The sequence below is a fragment of the Argentina silus genome, assembly GCF_951799395.1.
Source record: "Argentina silus genome assembly, chromosome: 19".
Lineage (NCBI taxonomy): Eukaryota > Metazoa > Chordata > Actinopteri > Argentiniformes > Argentinidae > Argentina > Argentina silus.
Genome location: NC_139673.1, coordinates 11,343,734 through 11,369,777, shown reverse-complemented (window position 1 = coordinate 11,369,777; position 26,044 = coordinate 11,343,734). Strand labels below are relative to the sequence as shown.

Here is a 26,044-nt window from a genome sequence, read left to right as displayed (position 1 = left end):
TTAGCCTAGAGTTAACACTAAGCCCAGGGTTAACAAATGTGTGTGTGAATCGTTAGCCTAGAGTTAACACTAAGCCCAGGGTTAACACGTGTGTGAATCAAGGGTAAGCTATCCCTGGGCCAGTCTTGTTATGTTCATTTACTTGTGTTATTTTGATTTAGAGAGTGTCATTGGATATTCAATGTTTGGAGCAAACCTGATATGGGAGCAAACTATAAGGAACATCATGAAAATGTCTTTAGCAGCTCGAAATATGTCGTAAAATTAAGAAGAAATTCATTCATTAGAGTTGGTCCTCCTCCTCGCTCAGAGTGTGAGTAAGGAGCTTGATAACGCACTTCCATTGCCTACTCTGAACTGTCAGTTTTTGTCGTCATAACTGCACTTTAAGCGTGATTCCTGTGAGTAATTCTGAGAGGTTTGACAGCTACTGTACAGGCCCTGGTCACTACTGTCCCCATATGATATTGTGTTACCCTTTGAAGCTTAGCCTAAGATAGTGTGAATCCCAGGTCGGAGATGAGAGAGCGGTACCATCCTGGCTACCTCTGGGAGAACGAATAATGAGGAGTGGGCTGGAAGAGGGAGCTCAGGCCAAGCAGACGATTACAGAGAGATTACAGGAAGCTCAGAGTGCTTTGCTGTGGAACACGAGGGAGCCATTCCACATCTCTCGCTCGCTGAAAAGACTAAGATGAGATGTGAGTGTAAATGCAAACAGTTTTAGTTAAAGCAGAAGGTTAGAGGCTACAGAACACTCTCTCCCAACATATTCATCAGCAGTATCTCCCAAACAGTTGAATTATTCAAATCTGGAGGAAGTTTGCATAGAGAAGGTCGAGCTTTCTTCTGAGAGGAACCAACGAGAGCTAAATGTTAGCCTTGTTGAAAGTATAATACTTTATAAAATATAAACTCTGAAGCTGCAGGGTGTTGCCCATTGTTCAATTCCATCTTTCAGGGGATGTTGATCTTTATAGTTAAGTACTCTGCGTCAAAGCTAGAGACAATAAAACAAGGTTATTACAAAACACAATGAAAACTGCTGTAGAGTGTCTCAATGAAACAAACATGTTTTTCTTCAAGGCTGAGACCCCGAGTGTGATCTTCCGATTCACCTACTCTCGATGTAGATGAAATGGCACAATTGTATGCAACATTATTTTTGATAGCCTTATGGATGTGGTTGACGCATAGTAATGTTTTCCGCTTTGGATGCAGGCACTGAGAGAAAGCAGAGAAATCCTGCTGGGCTCTATCCTCTGGAGCAGATATTGAAATGTTCCTCTTTACAGCTCAGCGCCTTCTCTCCAGGGAATATGTTTATGAAAAATATAAATATGTTTACGGAAAAAACTCTCTGTTCCCCAGTGTTCTGGGTTTAGCGTTGGCTTCCTGGAGGGAGAATGGACAAGGGGCCGCAACACATGCTTCTCAAAACACCCCCAGGCTAGACTCCTGTGCTACACCATGTGTTTCATAAATCTATACACGCACGTGTGTGAAAACACACAAACATGCATTTTGAAATACAATGCAAATCTCTCTCCTTGCAATATGAAAGAGCACAACCACCTTACCCAGGCTGACATATCCTGAAGCCTGTGACCAAAGTGAAGCGCTAGTAACCCAAAACAGCTGTTCTTTCCCCCAGTGGTGTAGCGCAGAGTGAAGGTTCTGATAACACCATGAATCACTCAGCGCCATGGCTTTCTGATTTAGCAATCCAAGCTAGCCATATAGCCATTGGCAATGTCAGTCCACTGACCGGTGATTTGATGCAAAACAGCAATTAGCAGAGACCCCCTCCATGTCTGTGAGTGTGGTCAAAGCACAGTTATGGTCTTCATGAACTGCTCTGTATGATCTCTTGGGCCAACACATTCACACATACACACTGTCGTTTCATGGATAGGATGCCTTTATATTATGTCACTCAAGGCAGCAGGGCCTCAAAGAGAGAGAGAGAGAGAGAGAGAGATACCTACTCTATCCCTCTCTCCTCTACTCTCCCCTGCATATTGCTGTCCTCTGTTCCAATCTTTGTTTTAAGGCAGGGAGCGTTAAGAGGCTTGGCCAGCGCTTGTGAGCTTCTGCTGAGGATAAACAATAATGAATCATCTCAGAGATGAGATGCATAGACACCCTCTTCTCTCTTTCCATCCTCACTCTCCTCCTCCTCCCTCTTTCTCTCTCTCTCTCTCCACATTCATCCCCTTTTTTCTCTCTTCTCCCTGCCTGCTACAGATAGACCGTGTGCCAAAATGACGCTTCTAATCCTCCCTCTCTTTTTGAGACTGAAAGAGAAGAGGGACGCTCAGTCAAGCTGCCACAGCTACACCTTTTCACAGAAGCAGGGAATGCTTTTCTTAGTCACCGTCATTCAAAAACATCTCAAACATTCACATTTAGGCACCCGTCATTCTGCCTTTCCGTTTGACAGTGAAGGTCTAATTATGGGACAGAACAGTCATGATGATAAGCATTTTAATTGGGAAGAATCTTATTTATATAACGATGATCCTCTTTTCAAATTTGCATATGGGGACATCAGGTTGAATTTCGGGACACACAGTCATAACAAGTTGAATTTTGGGACTCATCTTTAATTGTTAGGATGGTGTAACTGATGACTCAGGATGTAATAGTTAAAAGGTTCACATTCAAGCTTTCTAATTGTTGTAATGACTATGTTCAGTTGGTAGCGATCAGGGAATGAGATCCCTTGAAAGTAATATAGTATTTAATTTACGAATGCTGTTTTGATCCCGAAAAGCTCTTTTGAAAATGTAGTGTGTAGGATCGACACAGGTTTGTTTACAATTGGCCAGGAGTAGTTCTAAGGGAATGGACTTTTAGCCTTTGTTTCTCTGGTACTGTAGCTGCCTCTTCAAATTGTGTGCGCATGCAGAAACACCACAGCTAAGGTCTGACACAGCAAGTCCGTTTCAGGGTTTTTTATTATTATTCGAAAGGATATTGTTCTTTGGAATTTCACCTTACTGGCCAGAGGTGGCGATTTTAAACAGAGTGACACACAGCTCCTTTAAGATTATTTTTCACAGGAGTGAATAGGTCCACATCAACAGAACCCAGAACAACAGTGTCTGTTCCAAAGCGCATAGTGGGCACCATGGAGGACACAAGCTGACACACACAGTATATAGCATTGTGACAAACTGCAAAAGAGAGCCAGGCATACAAGTAATCTCTTAAGCACAGAAGAGTGTGGCACTGGTCTGCGGTTCAGCAGCGCAGAGCCAGACACTGTGGCTGGCCGCAGGATACACAGAGAGAGGAGACATCCATAAAACAATATCAGCCACTCATTATAGAAGGTCACTATTGCAGCAAAATCAATTAGAATTTGTTTAGTGATGGGCCCAGAGACCCAGTCTATTGCATTAATGTTACAATAATAGAAACACAGAGCCAAAACACATGAGGACAGGTCATATACAGTATCCTGCTTGAATTGGGCCACTGATTGTTTTTGAATTGATCTAGTAACATGTTTTTTTTTTTTTTAAACCGATGTAACCTGTCCATTGCATACATTTGATGATAAACAGAGCATTTTTTACATTTATTTTTTTTACCATTCTGTGATCGATAAATGTGCACAGCCCCCATTGAACTGTTGCTCAGCCACGGCCTGCAAGACGCAGCAGCCATTAGTGTGCACTGGAGCAGGAGAGAGAGAGAGAGAGAGAGAGAGACCTACTGGATCCCTCTCCTCATCTCCCTGCTGCATATCTCTGGAGAGAGGCAGTGGGAGTAGAGGAACGAGGAGGGGAAATGAGATAGACATGAGGAGGTGAAAGAAGAGAGGGACTGACTGAGAGAGAGGTTCGCCAAGCAGCCCTACTGTCTGTTGGTTGCTATGGACACCAAGAAAGCTGACTTGAGGCTATGCTGAAAGTCCAAAGCAACCTCATTCCATATCTTAACCCCACCCCACCCCCCCCCCCCCACGCTGCCTCCCCCCCGCCCACCTCTCTTATTGCCGTTTTATATGGAGGGACAGGGCAACACTCACAGTGCTGCTTGAAAGTGTGTGAACCCCTTGTGTAATTATCGATTTTTTTAGTTTTTACCATGAATTCTTCATTTAATAGGAACCTTTTTTATCTGATATAACAGGTTTAAATTGATCAATTCCATATGTTGGTTAAGAGGAAATCATGCATGTAGTAGAAATTAGTGCAGGTGCAAAATAAGTGAACCCCAAGTTGTATTGGTTAAATCAAGTAAGTAGAATCAGGTGGGTAAATAATTAGGTACCAAATGAACCAATCAAAGGAGAGATCTTTAGGAAAGAGTTTGGGTGGGAGTCTGATAAATAGAGATAATAAACCTGGTCAGTTTTGTGTTACCCATACAGGTGAATGCAAAACATACCTTGCCGAGAGGAAAGAGATCTCAGAGGACATCAGGAAGAGGGTAGTGAGAGCACATCAGTCTGGGGAAGGCTATAAAATCATCTCAACAAGATTTGAGCTCCATCAGTCCACTGTGAGGCAAATAATTTACAAATGGAGAGCATTTAACATGACAGCAACTCGGCCTAGAAGTGGACATCCTTCCAAAATATCCCCAATAAGAAGAACACTGAATTGAAATGGCATTCATGGGAGAGTTGCTAGGAAGAAGCCTCTGCTGTCGAAAAAGAACCAAACTGCCCGTCTTAACTTAGCCAGAGACCACCTGGACAAGCCTGAAGGTCTCTGGAAGTCCGTTCTCTGGACAGATGAGTCCAAAATTTACCTTTTTGATCACAATCAAAACCATTATGTTTGGCGAAAACCCAACACTGCCTACCACCAAAAGAACCTTATCCCAACAGTCAAGCATGGTGGTGGGAATGTCAAGACCTGGGGCTTTTCCTCCTTTGGACCTGGACAATTCCACATCATTAAGGGAACCATGAATTCTGAGGTATACCAGGAGATTCCTGAACAGAACGTCAAGCTATCAGTCAAGGAGCTAAAGCTGGGATGAAAATGGGTCTTTCAACAAGACAACGACTCAAAGCATTCAAGCAAATCTACCAAAGAATGGCTCAGGAGAAAGAAGATTTGTGTTTTGGATTGGCCAAGTCAAAGTTCTGACCTAAATCCAATCGAGATGCTGTGGCAGGACCTGAAGTGGGCAGTTCATGCCAGACACCCCTCAAACCTCACTCAATTGGAGGGGTAAGGAGGAGTGGGCAAAAATCCCTCAAAACAGATGTCAGAGACTGATTAGTGGCTATACGAGACGTTTACTCCAAGTTATCACTGCTAATGGAGGTGCCACAACCTATTGACTGAAGAGGTTCACATATTTTTGCACACATGAAATCTTCGTTATAGTTTCGTTAGTGAACATGAACATATCATATTTTTTTGTTTGTGTCCTGTATTTGGAATGTCTTTATTACAAATTGGGGTTTAGATAAAGATTTTTCAGTTCAGTTTAATATTTTATACAAAAATAGGGTTCACAAACTTTCAAGCAGCACTGTATAGAGATACAGAAAGAGAGAGATAATTGTATTCAAATGCTGTGCTTTCAGCGAACAACTGAGGATAGCATTTATGGCTCAGCTTGCATTAATAGCACACTTACTTGTATGATGGCTTCTTGAATAATCCCCTTCCATACTGAAGCCAGGTGTGAATGCACAGCACGCCATTTGAGAAGCTGCAGAAAGCGAGAGCATGAAATGACAGAGCAAGAGTACAAGCACACAGTGGTTACAATTCACATGGAGGTGTTTGTGTGTGTGTGTGTGTGTCTGTGTCTTTGATGATAGAACACTACTGGTGTCTTTGTTCTCAGCAGAACAGACATTACAAACACCAGGTTCACTTTTCTCTCCTTTAATCCTTACTTCTCTCTGTATACTCTCTCTCTGATAGTGGAGGGCAAGGAAACGCACTATTGCTCTCCCAATTGATCTCCCTAACTCTAATCAATGGTAAGACTCTCTCAAACAGGGGAAAGTGTGAGCAAATATATCTGATTGTGTGTCTTGCTGATTAGCTACCATCACAGTTGGAGAGAATCGTCGGATTAGATTCGTTAATTTGATTGGACTCTCTGGTCAAACTGCAGCTCTCAGTGACTTTGGGTTCGCTGGACCTTTTTTCATATCTACCTTATACGCTTTAAGCTTTTGATACAAACTGATTAAAATGGTCAACATGATAGCAGCGAGTATTCTTAGAACATCAATAATAATAATCATAATAATCATAATAGTAATAATAAAAATAATAATAATAATAATAATAAGATAAACATGCCTACCTCTAAGGGACTATTTCAAAAGATAGAGCCAAATCAGCCTGCTGCTTCCCATACTGTGCACTGTTTCATGTCTTCCTTTCCAGCAAGGTTGCTAATGATGCAGTTCCTATATGTCTGTGTGATCTAAACATATTTTTTGATGTGCTGTTGCATGAGGCGTTATTGTGAGTGGCGATTGATTTATCGATCTATCATCGCTCAACTGTGACATTCTGCTGCACAAAGCTGACTTATTGCAGTTTGCGGTGGCAAGGTATATGAGGATGTTAAAATGCATTGAATTTGAAAGGACTATATAAGGAAACCACACTGGTTCCTCTTCAAATGTACACATGAAACTAAGTCCTAATGATCACTGGAAAGGCCTTAAGGTGACAGATGGTGCTAAAGTGCATAGGTCCCAAATGGGATGAATGTGGCATTCTCTGGTATGATCTAACCATGCCCTCAGGCACTCATTATCCAGGGACTAAGTAGCATTATCATCAACACACACGCACTCACTCACATCACATAATACACATATCACAGTAATGGGTTGTCAGACAACCTCAAAATACCGATATTGATATATCCCCTGAGAAATATAGAGCAATATGTCATATGTCTAGACTGATATGTTAGTCTGTGTGTGTGTGTGTGTGTGTGTGTGTGTGTGTGTGTGTGTGCTAAATAAACACCACTAATTAGTTCATCGGTCTTAGGGCAAGTTTGGCGTCACCCTTGATGTGCGTTTGGATGCCAGCCCAAGGGTCTATAGGCAGGGCTCGGAGCACGGATTCACGTCGGTGCGGGTTATAAGCAGAGCACTTTGAACCGGGGAGTGTCCCAGAGTGCTCGCTTGTGTTGAGAAATACACTCACTGAACACTTTATTAGGAACACTATACTAATACTGGGTAGGGCCTCTCTTTGCTCTCAAAACAGCCTCAATTCTTCATGGCATTGATTCCACAGGATGTTGGAAACATTCCTTTGAGATTCTGGTCCATAATGACATAATTGCATCACGCAATTCCTGCAGATTTTTCAGGTGCACTTTCAAGCTGTGAATCTCCCGTTCAACCACATCCAAAGGTGTTCTATTGGATTCAGATCCGGTGACTGGGAAGGCCACTGAAGAACACTGAACTCATTGTCATGTTCATGAAACCTGTTTGAGACGACTATTGTTTTGTGACATAGTGCATTATCATGCTGGAAGTAGCCATTAGAAGATGGGTAAATTATGGCCATGAAAGGATGCACATGGTCAGCAACAATACTCAAATAGGCTGTGACATTCAAGCGATGATTGATTGGTATTAACGGGCCCAACGTGTGCCAAGAAAACATTCCCCACACCATTACAACACCTCCATCATGAGAAGGTGTACAGGTGTTCCTAATAAAGTGCTCTGCGAGTGTAAGTGACGATAAATGAGTGACGGCAGTGCCCGCTTATTCAAGCTGTGAGAGCGCATGCACTTTTCAGCACCGAGAGCGTGGACAGCGCAAGGCGCCGCAGAGACTGCGTGGCCGTGGATTCAACCAGTGGCTCAGTGCATTAGACTTATCTACTGTGTGATACTAATACAATGGTTGATTGAATAACACAAATTGTTGAAAACGTGGAGGATAAACGCTTTGAAAGAAAGAAAGGGACACTGCGCTTGTTCTTTCAGGATTTAGTATATTGCCTTTTTTTCTCATCTGTGATGTGCCGGTAGAGTACCCCTGTTATTTCTGCTTTTGGTGGGCAGAACTGTTGATCGGTGGTTTTTCGGGCGGTTGGAGGGCTGTTGAGCTGCGGAGGATTGGATACTCCCCTGCGGGTGGAGTGGTTCAACTAGGAGGTCGGTGACTCTCCAGCGGGCAGGGTGGTGTTGAGCTGCGGGGAATAGGTGACTCTCTGGCAGGCAGGGTGGTGTGGTGGTGCCGTAGAGCCCCTCCATTCAGAAGGATGCTGGTGGGAAATGCCTGGCGACAGAGACGACGAGATTTGTCAAAAGGCACTAGAACTCCTGTCGGATCTCTGCTCTAGGGGGGAAGTGCAGAACGAAAACTGTCTGGATTTCATTTACTATTTCCGAGATCTCGCCAGACCACGGTACACGGACTCAGGTAACAGAGGCAGTTGGATGTGTGTAAACTATGTGTCTGTAAATATGTTGTCTTTACAAGTGTGCACTAAAATTCGCACAGAGAGAACCTGTTTGAAAAATGCATATTGTACAGTGAACAGGAGGAGGATATTGGGGTCCATCATACACATAACTTGTTGCACTGGGATTTGGCAAATAAGCCTACATTTAGCCTACACTCGGATTTTGAGATGTGTGGGTTGATAATCACGTCGTCGATTAGAGTATTGCGGCACTGTGTTAATTGAGTGACTGCTGTTATACAGAGGGAGTCAAATTAATGCAACTTGGGCTGTTCGATAGCCCCTATATCTAGGGCGCAGTTGATGGCAGTCTCATTCATTCTGAGATATGGAGAGGTGGGGTGACGTGATGGGTGGAATGGGGGGGTTTATGTTATCTGTGGCCAGTTCAGTTATAGTTTAAATGCGCTTGCCTGATCGCTCGTTTCGTGTAGCATGTACCCTAAGGTACTCCTCTCAAAGCACCATCCAAAGTTACGTGACCCATTTCCCGACGGAGTGCACATATGCATGCACGCCTTGGCACGAGAGGGAGGATGCCGCGCGTTTTGGAACGGGGATTTTGCGAAACTAGCATGCAGAGCTCGCGTCTGGAGACACTGGGGGAGGTGGAACGATAGTAGCGGACGTCATCACTAACCCACGCTCGCTCTCTCTCTCTCTCTCTCTCTCTCTCTCTCTTTCTCTCTCGGATGTTTGTGACGATGGTCCTGGGGCTTTTGGGTCCCACTCCTTTCAGGTGTCTATAGATTTCTGCCCTCTAGGCAGCAGCCCCAGGGCAGCCTGCCAAGCAGGGTCTATGCTCCCAGGACACAGGGGCACCCCTCACCTCCACACTCCCCACATCTCCCCCCAAGATAGAAAACACTCATCCACCTTCAGAGCTCAATAAGTATGGTTTCGATTGGATGCCACTGTGTGGTCAAACACAGACCACCGCTGGTCTGGTTTCTCACCTCCCTGTAGTGATTCACTGATTGGCTTATTTCATCAGCAGTATCGAGATGACATTTTTTTATGCTCTCTCTTCCTGTGCCCATGGAAACATGGTTTCAAAGCCTCATCTAGACCTTTCTTGATTTGTGCCAAACTACAGGTCTGTGATAGTCACTTATGATGTCTTATGAAGTCCAGCAGGTGGTCAGAGCGACATGTGTGAAGGTAATCACAGGATGAAATGAATGTAGCCACAGCAATTCTATGGAATTTCTCTTTTTAGGGCATCTTACCGATCATACAGTATGCTAGAGGAGACACAGAATCAGAAGCTGTATTTACTGGTTGTACATGTCATAAAATGTATACAGTACATTGTGTTTAATTTACAAGGCTTTCAAGTACTGCTGTACCTCAACTTCCGCCACTTGTTTATAGAGTAGTTGGAGGTGAGTAGCTTTCAAAGAGGGATCCAGCACCTGATAATTCATGGTGGTTTGTGAAGGTCTTTGATCTTAATTACAGCCTAAAAGCACAGCCTGCCGTTCTATGGAGAACTTCTGTGTCTGGAGTGTCAGTAAGAGGAATGTCATCATCATCAAAGGGAGACACCAATTAATTCACCTATATTTCACATCCACTCATTGGAGGACATTTTGTTTTATGTTTTTTGTTATGGTTTCTGTAAGAACCAATGTTGGTGCTCCTCTTCGGAGGGTTTAGAATGGGGTGGGGTTGGCTGGAGGAGGAGGAGGGGGAGGAGAAAGAGGAAGAGGAAGAGGAGGAGGAGGAAAAAGCAGGGGTGGAAAAATAAGAAAGTGTAGGGAGGGAGGCTGAAGACAGGCAGGGGGTAAGAGGTTAGAAACTAAGAGATGGAGAGAGCAGAGGTCAGAGGAGGAGGGGGAGGAAGCGTAGGATGCCGGACTCATGAACGAAACCCATGATTTCCAGCCTGCCTCACCTTCAGATTCTGACGATCTATCTAATGCAGGAGGCCTTGCTATTAGCCACCCCTGTGTATGATTTTCCCCTGGTCCTTACAACAGATGCCCCATCCAGATCAGTGAAAGACCAGCCAACCAGAGTCTTATCTCTTCAGCTGAATGCTTATTAAAACCAGAAAAAGAAAATGTAATAATATGCAGTTTGTTTTTTCTTCTCCACACTCATCTGTGTATTTATAGTTACCCACTGACTGCAAGGCAGCTGTCTTCCCAGTTCTCACCCCTGTTGATAGATGTTACAAGGTCTTAGATTAGATTTAATTAAGATGTGGTCATCAAGACCTCGTAAGACTCCAATATCGACCTTGTTTTAGAGAATATAACATCCTAGGCAGGAGGATCCTACGGATTTTGCGGAGGATACTGATGATTAGCATACGTCTTCCTGCTCAACTGTAAAGCTACTGTAGCTTCCTCCCTGTAGATTAATTAGACGCATGTCATCATTTCCTCTGCTTCAGTGTAAACCCACAGGGCTTATGAAGACAGGAAAAACAAGGTGGAGGGGAGGGGTAACGTATGGAAAAAAGATAGTGAAATATGTCCTTTCATATTCAGTTTTGTAAGCCCCCTCCACATCTATCATAATGGAGTGGGTCTATACAGTATTTTAGGAACTGCCAACTTGATGATAAACTCTTCCAGTTCCAATCATAGTACATTGTAGCCTAGCCCCAGCAGCAGGAGTGCCATTGTATGTGATGTTGAATGAACGAGTTCCGATTTGCTCCTGGCTACATTGATGCATCTTCTCACAGGGAGGAATGCCGTGTCGTTCTTATGCATTGTGTTACACTGTGTAACCCTCAGGTCTTAAGTTCTAAGCGGTAAGATCAGTCACCAAAATGAGGAGTGATGATGACTAAAACAGATTTGGTTTTAGGGGAATGTCACAACCTTCTGAAGAAATCCCAGTGAGAATTGAGGATAATCATCATCACTTCCTGTTGTAACTGTGAAGGCTTGAGCCAAGATGAATCAGAGAGCTCTGGAAGACTCCACGACTCTCCCACCCACTCCCTGCCGTTTTTGTCTGGGGGAACCTGTGCGAGTGTGAAAGAGCCGACCTGTATTATTCATCAGTATGCTTTTAAATCTTAATCTTTTATTTGGAAGATTTGAGGCTGGCGTGATCGGGCCAAAAAGCAGTAAATCATGTTGTGGTGAAACACATTGTTCTAAACAGTCTCTCCAGCTCCTACTCAGTGTGTGAGTGGTACCATGACGTTCAGTAATAAAGACTTTTCTCCAGCATGGAATTCAAAGCCTATTTTGATTTGTAAGCTCATATTCTTACACGTCCAAGTAGTGGCACAAATAGTGGTGTATGCGTCCTTTATCTGGTTTACAGCTTTATTCAGCGGGAAGGGATAAAGCTGTCAGCATCGTAAAGATTCACATTATGATGCCGTCTGGTGATCATACTGCATGTAGGCTGCTTTATACAATGTATTGGGACATCATAATCTCACAATATTCATTATGTACACGTCTCTAGCTTTTTCAGATCAACATGCAATATCTTCCAAGACACCTTCTCACACAATGCACTCCTTCCTGTGGTTTGTTTGACCCATCTTATTAGATTTCTTTAGAGGAGCATTCATCATATTGATATTCATTCCTCCAACAAACTACGATCCGTTTGAGGGCGTACTGTACGCTCTACTGTCTGTATGGGTCGAAAGCTTCTCGGAGACTTTTAGCAAGGGTTTCTCCTCAGCAGCACATTGTGTTCCTTGCTACTTATCAGCGGAGGAGGACAGGGGATTACAGCACCGAGCACAATCAGGGCCTGGGGCGGAGATGAGACTACAGAAGAGATAATTAAACAAATTTGGCTAATCCTAATTAAGCTAGTCACGGTCTCTTTTTAAGGAAAAAAGAAGGGGAAAAGAGAAAACTTTCCGCAGAGCACACTTGTAATTAACCGAACCCTGTTGTGTTTTTCTTTCAATTAGAGCACAGTGATTTCACCAGGCCTAGGCCATCCCTCTGATGTGTCTCTAAAGGGACACAGCGAATGTTGGCTCACTCTACCCAGCCGTGAGAGTCATTTCAATACTCACTTCACAAGGAAAATGCTCCTCTGAAAATGTGCACAGTATAATTTGAGAGACTTTCAACCACTGCAGATATTCCAGTATAAAATAATGATGATGACTAGGGTGATGATGATGATGAAAATAAATGATGTCCCCTACCCCAATCTTGTATATTTGTCATGATCTTCGTGTCTCTGGTGATGACACATATCTGCCTTACCACATATCTCCACTTTCTCACCCCATCCTCCTGTCTCTTCCTACCACGCTCCATAGATGTGTCGGTGAGCCTGCTGTCCCTGGTGGTGACTGCATGTGGCCTGGCCCTGTTCGGGGTCTCCCTCTTCGTATCATGGAAGCTCTGCTGGATACCATGGAGGGAGGGCGGCGTCTCCCCCAGCACCAAGGACGCCCATGGGCACCACGACCGCCCCATGCCGCCTCCACCCATCCAACCACGGGAGCCCGTCTACACGGCCGTGGACCCCCCTCCCCTCGCCCGCCGTGAGTCTACCCGCTGTTCCATCATCAGAGAGCCCACCCCTGTGGCAACGGCGTCGTCGACGGCGTCTGTGGCGGCGCCGGTGACGCCTGTATCGCCGCCCCCTGTGGCCCTGCCGACACTGGAGGCAGCCATGAAGATCAGCCACACGTCTCCAGACATCCCCCTGGAGGCCCAGAGTAAAGGGCGGGAGAACGGGGTCCACACCAACCCACGCATGCAGAGACAGACCACTGAGCCCTCACCTTCTGTCCGCTCCATGTCTATACACACAGAGATTGGGTCAGGATCTGTGATTGGGTCAGTATACTCTATGTCTATTTCTATACACAAACAGACTGTTTGTAGGTCCCTATGATGCGTCTGTGTGTCTAACTGCTGTTCCAGACTCTCCTATAAACAAACATTGTTGTTTTAGTAATGTGCTGTGCTTCTACCATCTCTCCTCTACACAGAACCAACTCCATCCGTAGACAGATGAACCTGTCCAACCCAGACTTCAACCTGGCTCAGTTCCAGAGGCAAGATTCTCTGACGGGGATGGGTCTGGGGCTGGGCCGTCTCAAACCCGAGCTCTACAAACAGCGCTCGCTGGAGGGGGATGAGGGGGGCCGGCGGGGTGGGGGTTGCGGCTGTCTCCACTTCATCCTTAAATTCGACTGTGACCTGGAGCAGCTGATCGTGAAGATCCACAAGGCCCAGGACCTGCCTGCCAAGGACTTCTCTGGCACCTCTGACCCCTACGTGAAGATCTACCTGCTCCCTGACCGTATGACCAAGCACCAGACCAAGGTGCATCGTAAGACGCTCAACCCCGTGTTCGACGAGGTCTTCCTGTTCCCCGTGGAGTACGCCGAGCTACCCACACGCAAGCTGCACTTCAGCGTCTACGACTTTGACCGCTTCTCACGCCATGACATCATCGGCCAAGTGGTGGTGGACAACTTCCTGGATCTGGTGGACTTCCCCCGGGAGACCAAACTCTGCAGGGAGATCCAGTATGTCACCTCGGTGAGTCAGGAGTCACTTCTGTTTAATGACCATGATATCACCGATCTGTGAGATATGCCAACCATTAGTTCATTGATAAAGAAATTGCCATGATACAAATGTAGAAATAGAAAAATATGAACTATGCTCTTTGCTTTGGATAACTATTGTCACGTGCTAGATTTTGTGATTACTTTATCAAAGCAGTGTCCTCTGCTTGAATGCTTCACCTACATGTTTCAAGTTTAGCCAGAGGGAGTATTAGGGATATTAGGGAGTATTCAGTAAGCCGCTTCACACAAAATAGAGAGAAGTGCTTTATTTCTGGGATATGTCTGCAGGAGATGACTTACAGCAAAGACCTATCCAATTAAGAGTGTCTTTACCCAGAGAGACAAAATAAATTATTATGAGCCAACTCACCCCACTGACAGCTCTGGAGAAATGAGAGAGGAATTAGCAGCTGCGTTCTCACTTTGAAAAGAGGATTTCTCTTCTGATGACTTTGTTCTGTCTTGCTGTACTGTAGCAATGAGGAGGAGGAGGAGATTTTCACCCTGGGGCAAAGTCAGTGTCAGTGTCATGACATCCACCTTAATGAGACACTCTCTGCTTTCTAACTCTGACAAGTCTGGGGCAATATGAGAGCTTCGGCCAATTTTATTTGCCAAATATGTCAGGTGCAGTCTAAAAACATAATGAAGGAGAACAGGCTTCATTAAAGATATAAAAAAACTAAACATAATGTCTTCATCATTTCAGTTAGGCATTATTACGGTATGCTTCCTCTCTAGTTTGGCCTGCACAGATCTAGGAGAACAAAGGGAATGATGTATATACTTTACTGGTCTATCATCTCTTAGTGGTGAAGCATTGTCTCTTTGTGGATGTGGACTCATAATGACTTCCCCTGTATTGTACCGCTGGTGAAGGACAGAGAGGCATTTCCATCAGCATTAGCATTCACCACTCCATCTAATCTCTCCCTACCCACCCTGCCCCTCCCCCTACCCCTCCCCAGGGTCAGACCTCTCCCAACAACGCTAAACGGGCCCATGGTGATGATGCGTAAGGTCGTCAAGGTTGAGAGCTCATCACAGTGGCAATGCAAATGAGACGCTGACAGCACTGACAGTGTGTGTGTGTGTGTGTGTGTGTGTGTGTGTGTGTGTGTGTGTGTGCGTGCGTGCGTGTGTGATGGACAGCTCCGTGTGTGTGACAGCGTTGACAAAGGCCTGTCGAATGAAGGAACATGACTGCACTCTGAGTGCAGCACGGTCTGCAGGGCAACACCCACCACGATGCCGTCATTTTCTCCCTCCGTTCCTCCGACGCTCGCTCTCTGTGATATGAAAGCGTCTTTCTTTTGGTTTAAACTGATATGATTTCCTAATGTCCGAGAGCGGTCATTTTAAAGCTGTGTAAGATCGGACAAATCAAGGTGCATGTCTTTATAAGCTATCCTCAGATGACTGCATTGATGAACCACTGCCCCTCTTTGATCCTACTTTAATTCTCATGGCGTATGGGCCTGGCATTTATCAGAATCCTCTCCTCCCACTGATTACAGCAGACAGTTCATACTTGCCCAGGGAGGTCAGTGATTCTAGATCAATGAGGCGTAGCTGATTAAGAGAGCACCCTCTCTCACACACACAGACACACACACACACACACACACACTGATGTATGATGACACATATCGGATGATAGCACAGATTTGTTCAAGGCATTCCTATACACCCAGGGACGTGTGTGTGTGTGTGTGTGTGTGTGTGTGTGTGTGTGTGTGTGTGTGTGTGCGTATGTGTATGTGTGTCCGTGGGCGTGGGCTTCAAATGATACCCTGTAGTGACTCGCGACAGCGACTGTCTGGCCATGCCAGCTCTCCGCTCACTGACGGGGACAGTGTGTAGTGTTTGTTTCAACAGCCACCAATTGAATTTCATGAATTCAGGTGACTCATTGTTCATTCGGGCATGCCTGTGTTGGAGATAACACTTTGCCCTGCTGCCTGTGGTAGAGGCAAACATAATGTGCCATAACACCCAGTGACTTGTCCTTCCCCCCTCAGGACCCCCGTCATTGTGAAGTGCACAAAAGCGGTGTTCTAGTGAGGCCTGTTTTAGTCAGGCGCAGAAGCTGGGCTCGTGAGTGTACTCCTCAGTGATGATTATCTCAGTATAGTCTCCCTGCAGCCTTGTTAACACTAGTTCTCCACTCCCTTCCTCTCATTGCTGCCACTCTCCTTGAGTCTTGCAGAGCTAATTAGATGTCTCTCTAATGTGTGTGTGTGTGTGTGTTTGTGGGCTTCAAATTATATCCTGTACCGACTCGAGACAACGGCTGTATATTAGGGCGTGGGGGGGGGGGGTCTCCCCACCTCCACTATCCTCTCCCCACCCATGCCTCCTATTCCTCCCCCGCCTGCGCCTCACCTGTCTGGTAATGAGGCTCTCCCTCGGCGATGATGCCGATCTGCCGCCTGACCTGTGCCTCTAATAGGCTTATTATGGATAGGACATATTCAGTGTGGACAACAGGCTGCCCTAGGAGAGTGGATGAAAACATTACAATACAGTACATATTATAGGTCACGCTCTGTGAATAATGAGCTACAAGTGAATCCGAAACAGTACATTATAGTCTTGGCAACACTTCATTCTATCAAATATTTTCCACTTTGATCCAAGTATTATTTGGGATGATGACCAAATTGAAGTGACCCAGAGGAGTTTTTTTTGAGTAACCTGGCTCATTAAGGAGGCACTCCAATATCTGCCTTTTCTATCATGAAGCCCATTACACATAACAGCACGCGACAGAGAGAGAGAGAGAGCGTTGATATTAGGACACTGAGTGTGTGAGGTGTTGGTTTCTGCCACCTACGATAGACGAAGAACTCACATATCCCTTATGACTTGTTCTCACTGATACTTTATATTTATATTTATATTTATATTTATATTTATATGCTCTTGTATGGCCCTCTCCAATGTCACTGTAGTGGCTACATTCACACTGAGCGATGCTTCAACCCTGTCAGCAGAGTAATGATGGCCCAGATCTGGTCCACGTCTGTTTTCTACAGCCAATCCGGATGTGGCCCAGCTACAACTTTGTTCCCCGGGCCAGAAGTGGGCCGGCTCTGGCTGCCATATGAGCCTTACCTGAGCCTTATCTTTGCTATGAAAAAGCCATGCCTTGGCCATCCTGTGGATGTGACATAGGTCCCAACCACCAAAGAGCAACAGGAATGTATCCTCATACCAGAGCTGGCCCACAGCAAACTCTCAGCCAGGGCTGGTTCCTCACATTTGGACCAGGTCTGGCGCATATAATACTTACAGTTTCCGGCACAGCCATATGTGCCATCACAAGACCAAGATCTGGTCCCCAATTCTCTGTTGACTGGGAAGACTTGAAAAGTAGGATGTGTTCCAGGGTTGAAGCTAGCAACACTGGGTCTTTATTTATGTCTCAGGAAAATGTGAAATTACCTTTAGCCTAGTTTGCAGATGGTGTAGATGATCTTTGAATCTGTTACATACAGTATTCCCTTCTGGATAGCAATGGTTCTTGTTTTGAGCTGCCTACAGTATGGTGAGCCTAGCCTCAGGTTATATAAAGCTCTCTGGAGCAGCTGTCTCAGATGAACTGTCAAAACAGTTTGCAAACACAGCACAGTGAGATGACGCCTTCATGACCTTTAGCAGACATACAGATCAAAACACCACCATTACATGGCCAATGGTAACCATCTCATCCAAGATCTTGCTACAGTATTTACACTCAAGCAATCTGGCCATGACTTCTGACCAGGGGAGCAATCCTGCAGAGAGATTTTGAAGCCGGCCATGGCGAGAAGTTTTTTTTATTTTTTTTAAACAAATTGAAGACACGTCACAAGCATACACACGGCTATGGTGGGCCCCATAAACGGCATTTCTTGGCTTCAATGCAATCATAGGAAATCCATTAGGTGGTCATAGTTAGCTGTATCTAGTTATATATATATATATATATATAGGGATACATATATATATTTGTGCGTGTGATGTTTTCAATACATTTATATATATATATATATATATATATATATATATCTCAATGGTTCTGACAGTGATACACATAACGATAACATTGTGTGGGTGTTTTAAAGGTCCTGAATGTTGGCAATGACTGAGAACAGCAGGAATTGGGGCTTGACCATGGACCATGTGGTTAGAAGCAGTGTATTACCGCAGGGCTATAATACTAGGTCTAGCACCCTTGAAAGAGGTTGGAGAGCCAGATACAATGTCATAAATCCATACCGTCGTACAAAGTGATCAACACAAACCTGACAGAACTTCTCTCTATATCCCACGATATCCATCCAGTCATACTGCCTTTCCTCTCTCTGCTCACCAGCTCAAGGAGAAAAGAGAGCGAATGAGATGAAGGGTGATACAGGATGAAACAATACCACTGAAGTGTTGCTGAGAGAGAAGTGTGAGTCACAGAGCTGACAAGATCATTCATAGCTCTTTTCACTACCTGAGGGCATCTTGCTCACATCTTTTCACATCACTGACGAAACACACACCCACACACACATATGCATGCAGGGATGCATGCACACAGACATGCACACAGACACATGCACACAGACATGCACACAGACGCACACACACACACAATCTCCTCACCCACCAGCTGTATTTGTGTGTACAGTGTGAAGATTGACAAGTATATTCTTTTCTACACCATAACTTGTTTCTGTGAAACCTCACAACTGCAGTAACATGCCTGCATTTCTCAAACAAAGCATCTTCTTCCCTCTCTCCTAACACATGGGCAAGAACTTAAACATTCAGCAGTTGTATTGTTCTGATTTGCTATCAGTTACTGTTATGTTGGCTGTGTGTTAACTTTGTGCTGCATGTGTTAACAGCGTGTATGCTACATGTGCACCCTGATGCCACTGCGTGACGAACACAGACAGACACAACAGCCAGAGCTCCTAAAATAGGAGAGTAGCGCCGTTGTTTAAAATTACTTTCCAGACACTACCAGAGCAGCAGTCAGGGTAAAGACAGTATTTGTTGATTGAGCTATTTTGGGTTTGACAAACAACAAATCATTTCAAGCAGAGTAAAAATAAAGTATTTATATTAGAGTTATGTACAGTATGGGAGTGCTGCTTTTGTCATCTATCAAGAAGAAAAAAATAATCTCATTTTCAAAGACCCATCTTTCCTCAAGAAAAAGCCTTGTTAGGGTAGAATTGCCATGAAGAGCAGCAGAAGTGTTGGGGGTGACCGTGACCTGTATTTGTGGTGTTGTAGATGAGCGGCCCCCCATCAACAAACTCAAACTGAGCTAGATGCCTCTCTCTCCGCTCTGACAGCGAATCAGAGGGGAGGAATCCTGATAGAGGGGATTGGGAGGTCGATCAGACTGACTGGCTGCCACGGACACGGTGGGGGTTGGGGGGTCAAACTGACCTCTGGTCTCTCTAGTCTGAGGGAACCATCTGTCTTCTTTAGTCACACTGCTTTGCCAGACCACAGTGGTATCACAGAATATGAATGTATGTATTGATTACCTCAGGTAATAACAGTATCCAGCAGCACTTTATAACAACATCGCTGTCCACTGTGTGCCCACTGTTTGTTGTGAGGCATTTCTGCCCTCTTTCCTCAGTCAGCACACACACACACACACACAGTTCAGAGAGGCCTTATCTGCTGCAATGTTGGCCATTTGTCATAATCACGCCACAGCAAGGGCTTGCATACTGTGGACTGCAGACTCATCCTTAAAGATGATGCAGAGACTGTCTATAGAATTGACTGTGAGTGATTTAAGGTTTGTTTTCCTGCTGCACAGAGAAGATAGCACAAAGGAGGCTGATTCGTTGCATTGGAATGATCTCGAACTCTGAGCACAAAGGAATACGAGGACTATGATAAACACAACCTCTCGGTTTCTATGCACTGCAAAGAGCCAACACATTACAAAGGATGTGTAGGTACTGTAATGTATAGCCAGCTATAGAGTAACACAGCCATAGAGTAATGTACAGCTATAGAGTAACACAGTCTTCTACCAGGACCATGTACTGTACATTATGTACTTTAGCAGTGGTGTTTTGTTGGTGTTCATTGTTTAGCTTCACCTTGGCCTTACCTTGACTTGGTAAATGCGCAAGTTTTGAGTGATGTGGAAGTAATGTCCCTGGCTTTGATGCTTCGTGTTGGCAGTGTTACAGTCTGCTTTGGAGCCTCATCTGTGGCTGTGCTTCTGTTATGCCTGGGAGAGTTGGGACCATGAGGCAACATGGCAATCTCTCTCAGACTCTCCGCAGAGCACAGTCGTGACCTTCTACTGCACCCCCGCTTGCTCGCCCCCCAACCCTTGTGCTTGTCTTAAAATGCCATTTCCTGCTGGAGAGAGGCCTTGGGGGGCATCCCACGGCACACGGGACAGCGATATAACCCCTTTCTTCCCCTTTGCACCTCTGAGCTCCCCGGGAGAGGGACAATTATGGCGAGGCGTGTAAATGTCACAGGAAGCAGAGAACTCTCTACGGGAGACCACAGGGGGTTCTGGGAGAAAACCATTGCTACACTCAGGCCGATGGAACACAGTGAATCGGAGGGAGTGTGGAGTGCTTTAACATTCTGAGAAGCACCTCATTTTGGTTTATTAATCGTGTTTTGGACATAACCGCTTGGAGTCAAAACAAGTTACAACTTATTTAGAAGGTGTTCATGTGCAAACATGCTTGAATCTCGGATGCCTTTGGAATGCCTAAGAGAGGTAGAGAAATGTATTTCTAGTAGTTTCCATCACTCTTACTAGCACTGTATGTATCTCAAGGCTACAATTACAGTTTTTACGGTAGGTCTACTTTAATCTACAACATGAAACATGACCATGCAATTCATTTTGAAATATCACATCCTATACATTTTTTACAGGTATTCTGTAAAAGCTATGAAAATAGTTGGGAAACTTTTTAACAGGGGAAATCAATTAAAACCAAAGAAAGCATTTCTTGCTCCCTCATTTAACATCTTCCTGAAGATATCTCACCGTAGACTATCTTCTCTGATATGGAAGTCTCACCTCCTCTGAAAAGTTATTTTCAGAACAAGTGATAATTGAGCTGTTGCTTTTTACAGCAGAACCGAAGTCTTGTCACGTGAAGTGTCAGAATCTGTTATTGGCAAATGTGAGGGAGTTTTCCCAACCAATGAGAAGGAAGAGTTTCTTTATCATTGTTCATTTCATTCATGACCAGTTTTTGTTTGGTTTGAATAAAACAAAAGATCTTTAAATGATTGATTGACATGGTTTATATTGTGGTTTGTGTGTGTGTGTCTGTGTGTTTCCTCTCAGGATAACGTGGACCTGGGAGACCTTATGTTCTCCCTCTGCTACCTGCCCACGGCCGGCAGACTAACCATCACCATGATAAAGGCCAGGAACCTCAAGGCCATGGACATCACTGGAGCATCCGGTATACACACCATAACCTCCTCACCTTCAGACCATAGCAACACAACCGACATACTGTACAAACTCCTGTTCCGACGGAGTATTTTATCTAGCACTACTGTACACAAACCTTGCAAGCCTCTGTTGACAACCAACTGTAAATGTTGAAAAGGTTATACTGATAATGGGTGAACAAATAAGAATACTGTATACTGTGCTGACAGTACCGATATCAACTGCCCCCCCCCCCCCCTCTCTCTCTTTCTCCCTCCCCCCCTCTCTCTCTCTGTCTCCAGACCCTTACGTAAAGGTGTCTCTCATGTGTGACGGTCGGAGATTAAAGAAGAGGAAGACCTCCACCAAGAGGAACACCCTGAACCCCGTCTATAATGAAGCCATCGTCTTTGATGTTCCTCCAGAAAACATTGACCAGATCGGCCTAATGATTGCAGTGATGGACTACGACCGGTGAGAGTCTCATATGAACAGAATCAGTCAGTGGCTCTCATGCAGTATTTAACCCCTTTGCTATAGAACTCAGTTTCCCAGGCATCCCAGATACACCCTTGGGTGAGTGGTCCAATACAGAGTGAGTGGTAATTTTAATTCCATGTGAGGCCAAAGGGGTTCAAAACCACTCAAGTGTTCAGTATCGTGAAATAGAGAAGGCAACAATACCTATCTTATGGATAACAATCTAACAGCTTGACTTTATGCTCTCTCTCATCTTTCCCGTATCTTTTCCTACTGAGGTATTGCTATGTTTTTCTACTGAGACTCTTTTATCACCATTACAGTAAAGGGAGCTGTTCCCCAAAATTGTTTAAGTGTAAATTATAGTTCTGCCAGTAAACTGTACCATTTGAATGCTGTCTCCAGAGCTGTCTCTTCCAAACACAACTTCAATGCCCTGATTCAAAGCAAGATGATTTTGGTGAACAAGGTTACTGTGTTGTATTCCATCCATATCTCCAGACTGGAGGAAAGATTGAAGAAGGACTCTGTCTCTCACCCTCTCCACAGTGTAGGTCATAATGAGGTCATTGGAGTGTGTAAGGTGGGCAACGATGCGGAGAGCCTGGGGCGAGACCACTGGGGTGAAATGCTGACATACCCTCGAAAACCCATCGCCCACTGGCACCCCCTTGTTGAGGTAAAGTGTGTGTGTGTGTCTGTGTCTTTGTGTGGGTGTGTGTGTGGGTGCATGCATGTGTGTTTTTGTGCGTGTGATGTCTTCAAGGTTTGTTTCATCAAAATTGATTCACATTGCATGCTGTCAAAATAGCAAAAAAAAAGCTCTCCTCCTCTGTTTATTTGGACTCACATCTGTGTTCTCAGAAGTCAGACAGTAGTGTGTCGCTACCTGCCACACCGCCTCATTTATCAAACTCAGCCGCTCTTTTCTAAGAGCTCATCCCTTCCAGAGAATCAATAGCTTGAGAACCTCTCAACCTCTCAACCTCTCAACACAAAGACCCAGTCAGTTCTTCTATTATTAAGAAACATCCCTGCTAGAATTCCAAGGCTTTTCAGAGAGTAAACCTACGATATGTGCAAAGGATTGTTTCGTAAGGCTAAATGTATTCAGAAAAAGATGTCATTAAAAAAACAATGGCTGCAATGTGGCCAGGTGCAGGTTGATATAACGTGTTTTTCTGAAGATTCTTGGAAATATGTTGAATAGCTCTGCCATTTACAGTACATTTATATCACACTGTTATCGAGAGGGAGCACATACAATATGGAACAGTAGATGTCTTGTCTTGGCTTGGCCTGGCTTCTCTCTCTCTCTCTCTCTAATGGCTGCTGTGTATTGCAGGCCGTGGCTAAGCAGCAGTTCAATGGGGGCTGTGCACACTTATTGATCAATAGTTGGTATAGATATATACAGTGCCCTCCAATAGTATTGGAAAGAGGAATATTTTGTCTTCTTTTAGCTCTATACTCCAACAGTTTGGATTTCAGGTTAAAGTTGAGATTCTCAGCTTTAATTCAATATTTTCTTTTCTCAGATTGGTTTCACCATTTAGAAATAATACCTCTTTTATACATATTCCCCCTATTCCAGGGCACTAAAAGTATTCGAAAATTGTCTTGACAAGTGTTTCTGGTTAGTCAGATGTGTTCCGTCACATCATTTATACAGGCATAAGAGAGCTGTCAATGTCTGGTATTGATTCTAGGCTTTGCATTTGGAGTTTGCTATTGGTGTATGTCAACATGAGGACCAAAGAGTCAAGGAAGCCATTATGAGGCTGAAATATCAGAAACATCGCCAAAACCTTAGACTTGCCAAAATCAACATTTCGTAACATCATTAGAAAGAAAGATTTACAGTATACCACCTCATCTGTGAAAACATGGTGGAGCAGGTGCTATGGTTTGGGCATGTATAAGCTGCCACAAGAACTGACTAACTTGTCTTTTATTGTCAATTGATGATGTTACTGCTGACAGCAGCAGCAGAATGTATTCTGAAGTGTACAGAAAGATATTGTCTGCTCGAGTACAAGCAAATGCCTCCAATTCATTGGATGGTGCTTGAGCATACAATAAGAAAATGACCCAAAACATACTGCCATAGCAACTAGGCAGGTTTTCGGGGCCAAAAAGCGGAATGTTCTTGACTGGCCAAGTCAATCTTCAGATATAAATCCAATTGAACTTGCATTTCATTTCCTGATGATAAGATTTTAGCCAAAAAGACCTCAAAGCAAACAACAACTGAAGATGGCTGCAGTACAGGCCTGGCAGAGCATCACCAGAGAAGATACCCAGCATCTGGTGGGATCAATGGGTCGCAGACTTCAGGCAGTTATTGCATACAAAGGATTGTCGACCAAATACTACACAAGTACTTTATTTGGACATTATATGATTTATTCTAATACTTTTGGAGCCCTGAAATAGGGAGAGTGTGTTGTAAAATGTTATACTTTCTAAATGCTAAACCCAATCTGAAAGAAAAACCCATTGTATTAAAGCTACGAATCTCTACTTTGACCCCATAGTAATTGTTTGATTTCAGTTCCAAACTGTTGCAGAATAGAGTAAAAGAAGACAAAATGCTCCCTCTTTCCAATACTTATGGAGGGCACTGTAAATATATTCTATATGTATTATTGAAGCTGAGGGTTTCTGAGGGAGGAAGGGAGAATAACAAACTAGCAAGGTTACTGTGAGGAGAGTTGAGGAGTTGAAAGATAATGTGTGTGACCTGTGCACTCAGCCGGGAGTAATGGCTTTACTGTGTTTACATCAAAGGACTTCCTGCTTCCCTTAGAACATGACACAGTCAACCACCAAGGTTGAGAGCCAGGGGAAGTGTAACAGAGAGGGGAACGAGAGAGAAAATCGGGGGGGGGGGGGGGGGGGGGGGGAGTATGAGAAAGGCAGAGAAAGTGAAAGAAGAGCAACAGACAGTGGCAGGAGGAGAGAAAGCCGGAGAGGGGGGAAATTAAGCAAGACTCTTTGTTTGCTTCAGGGTTACTTACATTATGTGTCTCTGCTTTGAAAATTCTAATTTGAGCCACCAGGAAAGCACATCTATTATTTATCAGTCGGCCTCCCCAGCCATTTGAGTCAAGGTTGTTGTGCCTTTACGGGCCCCTCCTCATCCTAAAACCTCCTATCCAAAACACGGCTAATACACAAGGGGGATTCAGAACGCAAACTCTGTTTACTTCTGCTGTCTGTTTGTGCATGTAATTCATCTCTCTCTTTTAATAATGGCTTCCATCCTTTTTTGCTTTAAGCTGGCAAACAAAACAATTACTGCATAGAAGAACTGACCCTCTCTCAGGGAAACAGAACTGACCTCACTAAGATGAAGGCAGAGGAAGGCTTTTTTTCTGCTTGCTTAACTAACCAACTCCAAACTGGCGGATGTCTGCAGGCGAGAGGAGGGAGTTTGTTCAGAGCTTTCATGTGGGAGTGCTGGGAGTATGAGCCAGTCTTGTGTTGACTCCAGTATGTCTGAGTTGGGGACTGTAGCACAGTATGAGAAAGCAGAGGATTCAAAGGCAGCAAAGATAACTTATGAAGCATATTTCAGTGTTGCACAGCCCATATTCATATACCCTTTCATTGAATGACAAAAAAAACCAGTGACACATTGCAAGATTTAACAGAGCTAAGAAGCTATTGATCTTGTCCAATATATTGAAACAGTATAAAAAACGTGAAACTTTTACTGAGCTGACTTTCACTAAATGACCCAGTAAATACACTTGAACAGTGGCTGAGCTAACTGTAGTTTTCCACATTCATGTCTCTACATGTACGTGACTACAATGTCTATAGGACGTGCCACGGTCTTGTCTCTCTTACAGTATCAAGGGGCCGCAGGCGGGAGCCAGGGAGGGTCCTGCAACTCCCTGAAGACACCCCCGTCTCCGTAACCTCCACCGACTGATCCCACAGGAACATGACCACACAGAGACGGAGCCAGGGGTCCCAACCAAGCCGGAGGAGAGCCAGGCTGCTGAAAGGGAGACATGCGGTCCTCACCAACGTGTGCGGTCAACCTGGCAGTTATCGGTTAACGGTTATGAGACACCAACCATAGTCAGATGTCTATGTCTCTGAGGGTGGACCTTTGCATGGGGAGCTGATTTGATTCAGTTGCATGTTGAGTGACC

At 44.6% G+C, this 26,044-nt stretch overlaps 1 protein-coding gene across 1 annotated transcript; it reads left to right on the top strand.

Annotated features, from left to right (window-relative positions):
* Positions 1-8,233: 8,233 nt before the first annotated feature.
* Positions 8,234-25,804, top strand: syt9a (synaptotagmin IXa; the record flags this gene model as incomplete). The annotated part of the gene is made up of 7 exons (XM_083690902.1): positions 8,234-8,396; positions 12,701-13,226; positions 13,382-13,937; positions 21,306-21,426; positions 21,701-21,872; positions 22,428-22,557; positions 25,736-25,804. Exons 1-7 carry the CDS (start codon positions 8,249-8,251, stop codon positions 25,802-25,804), a joined length of 1,722 nt encoding a protein of 573 aa, XP_083547028.1. The 5' UTR covers positions 8,234-8,248.
* Positions 25,805-26,044: the final 240 nt, after the last annotated feature.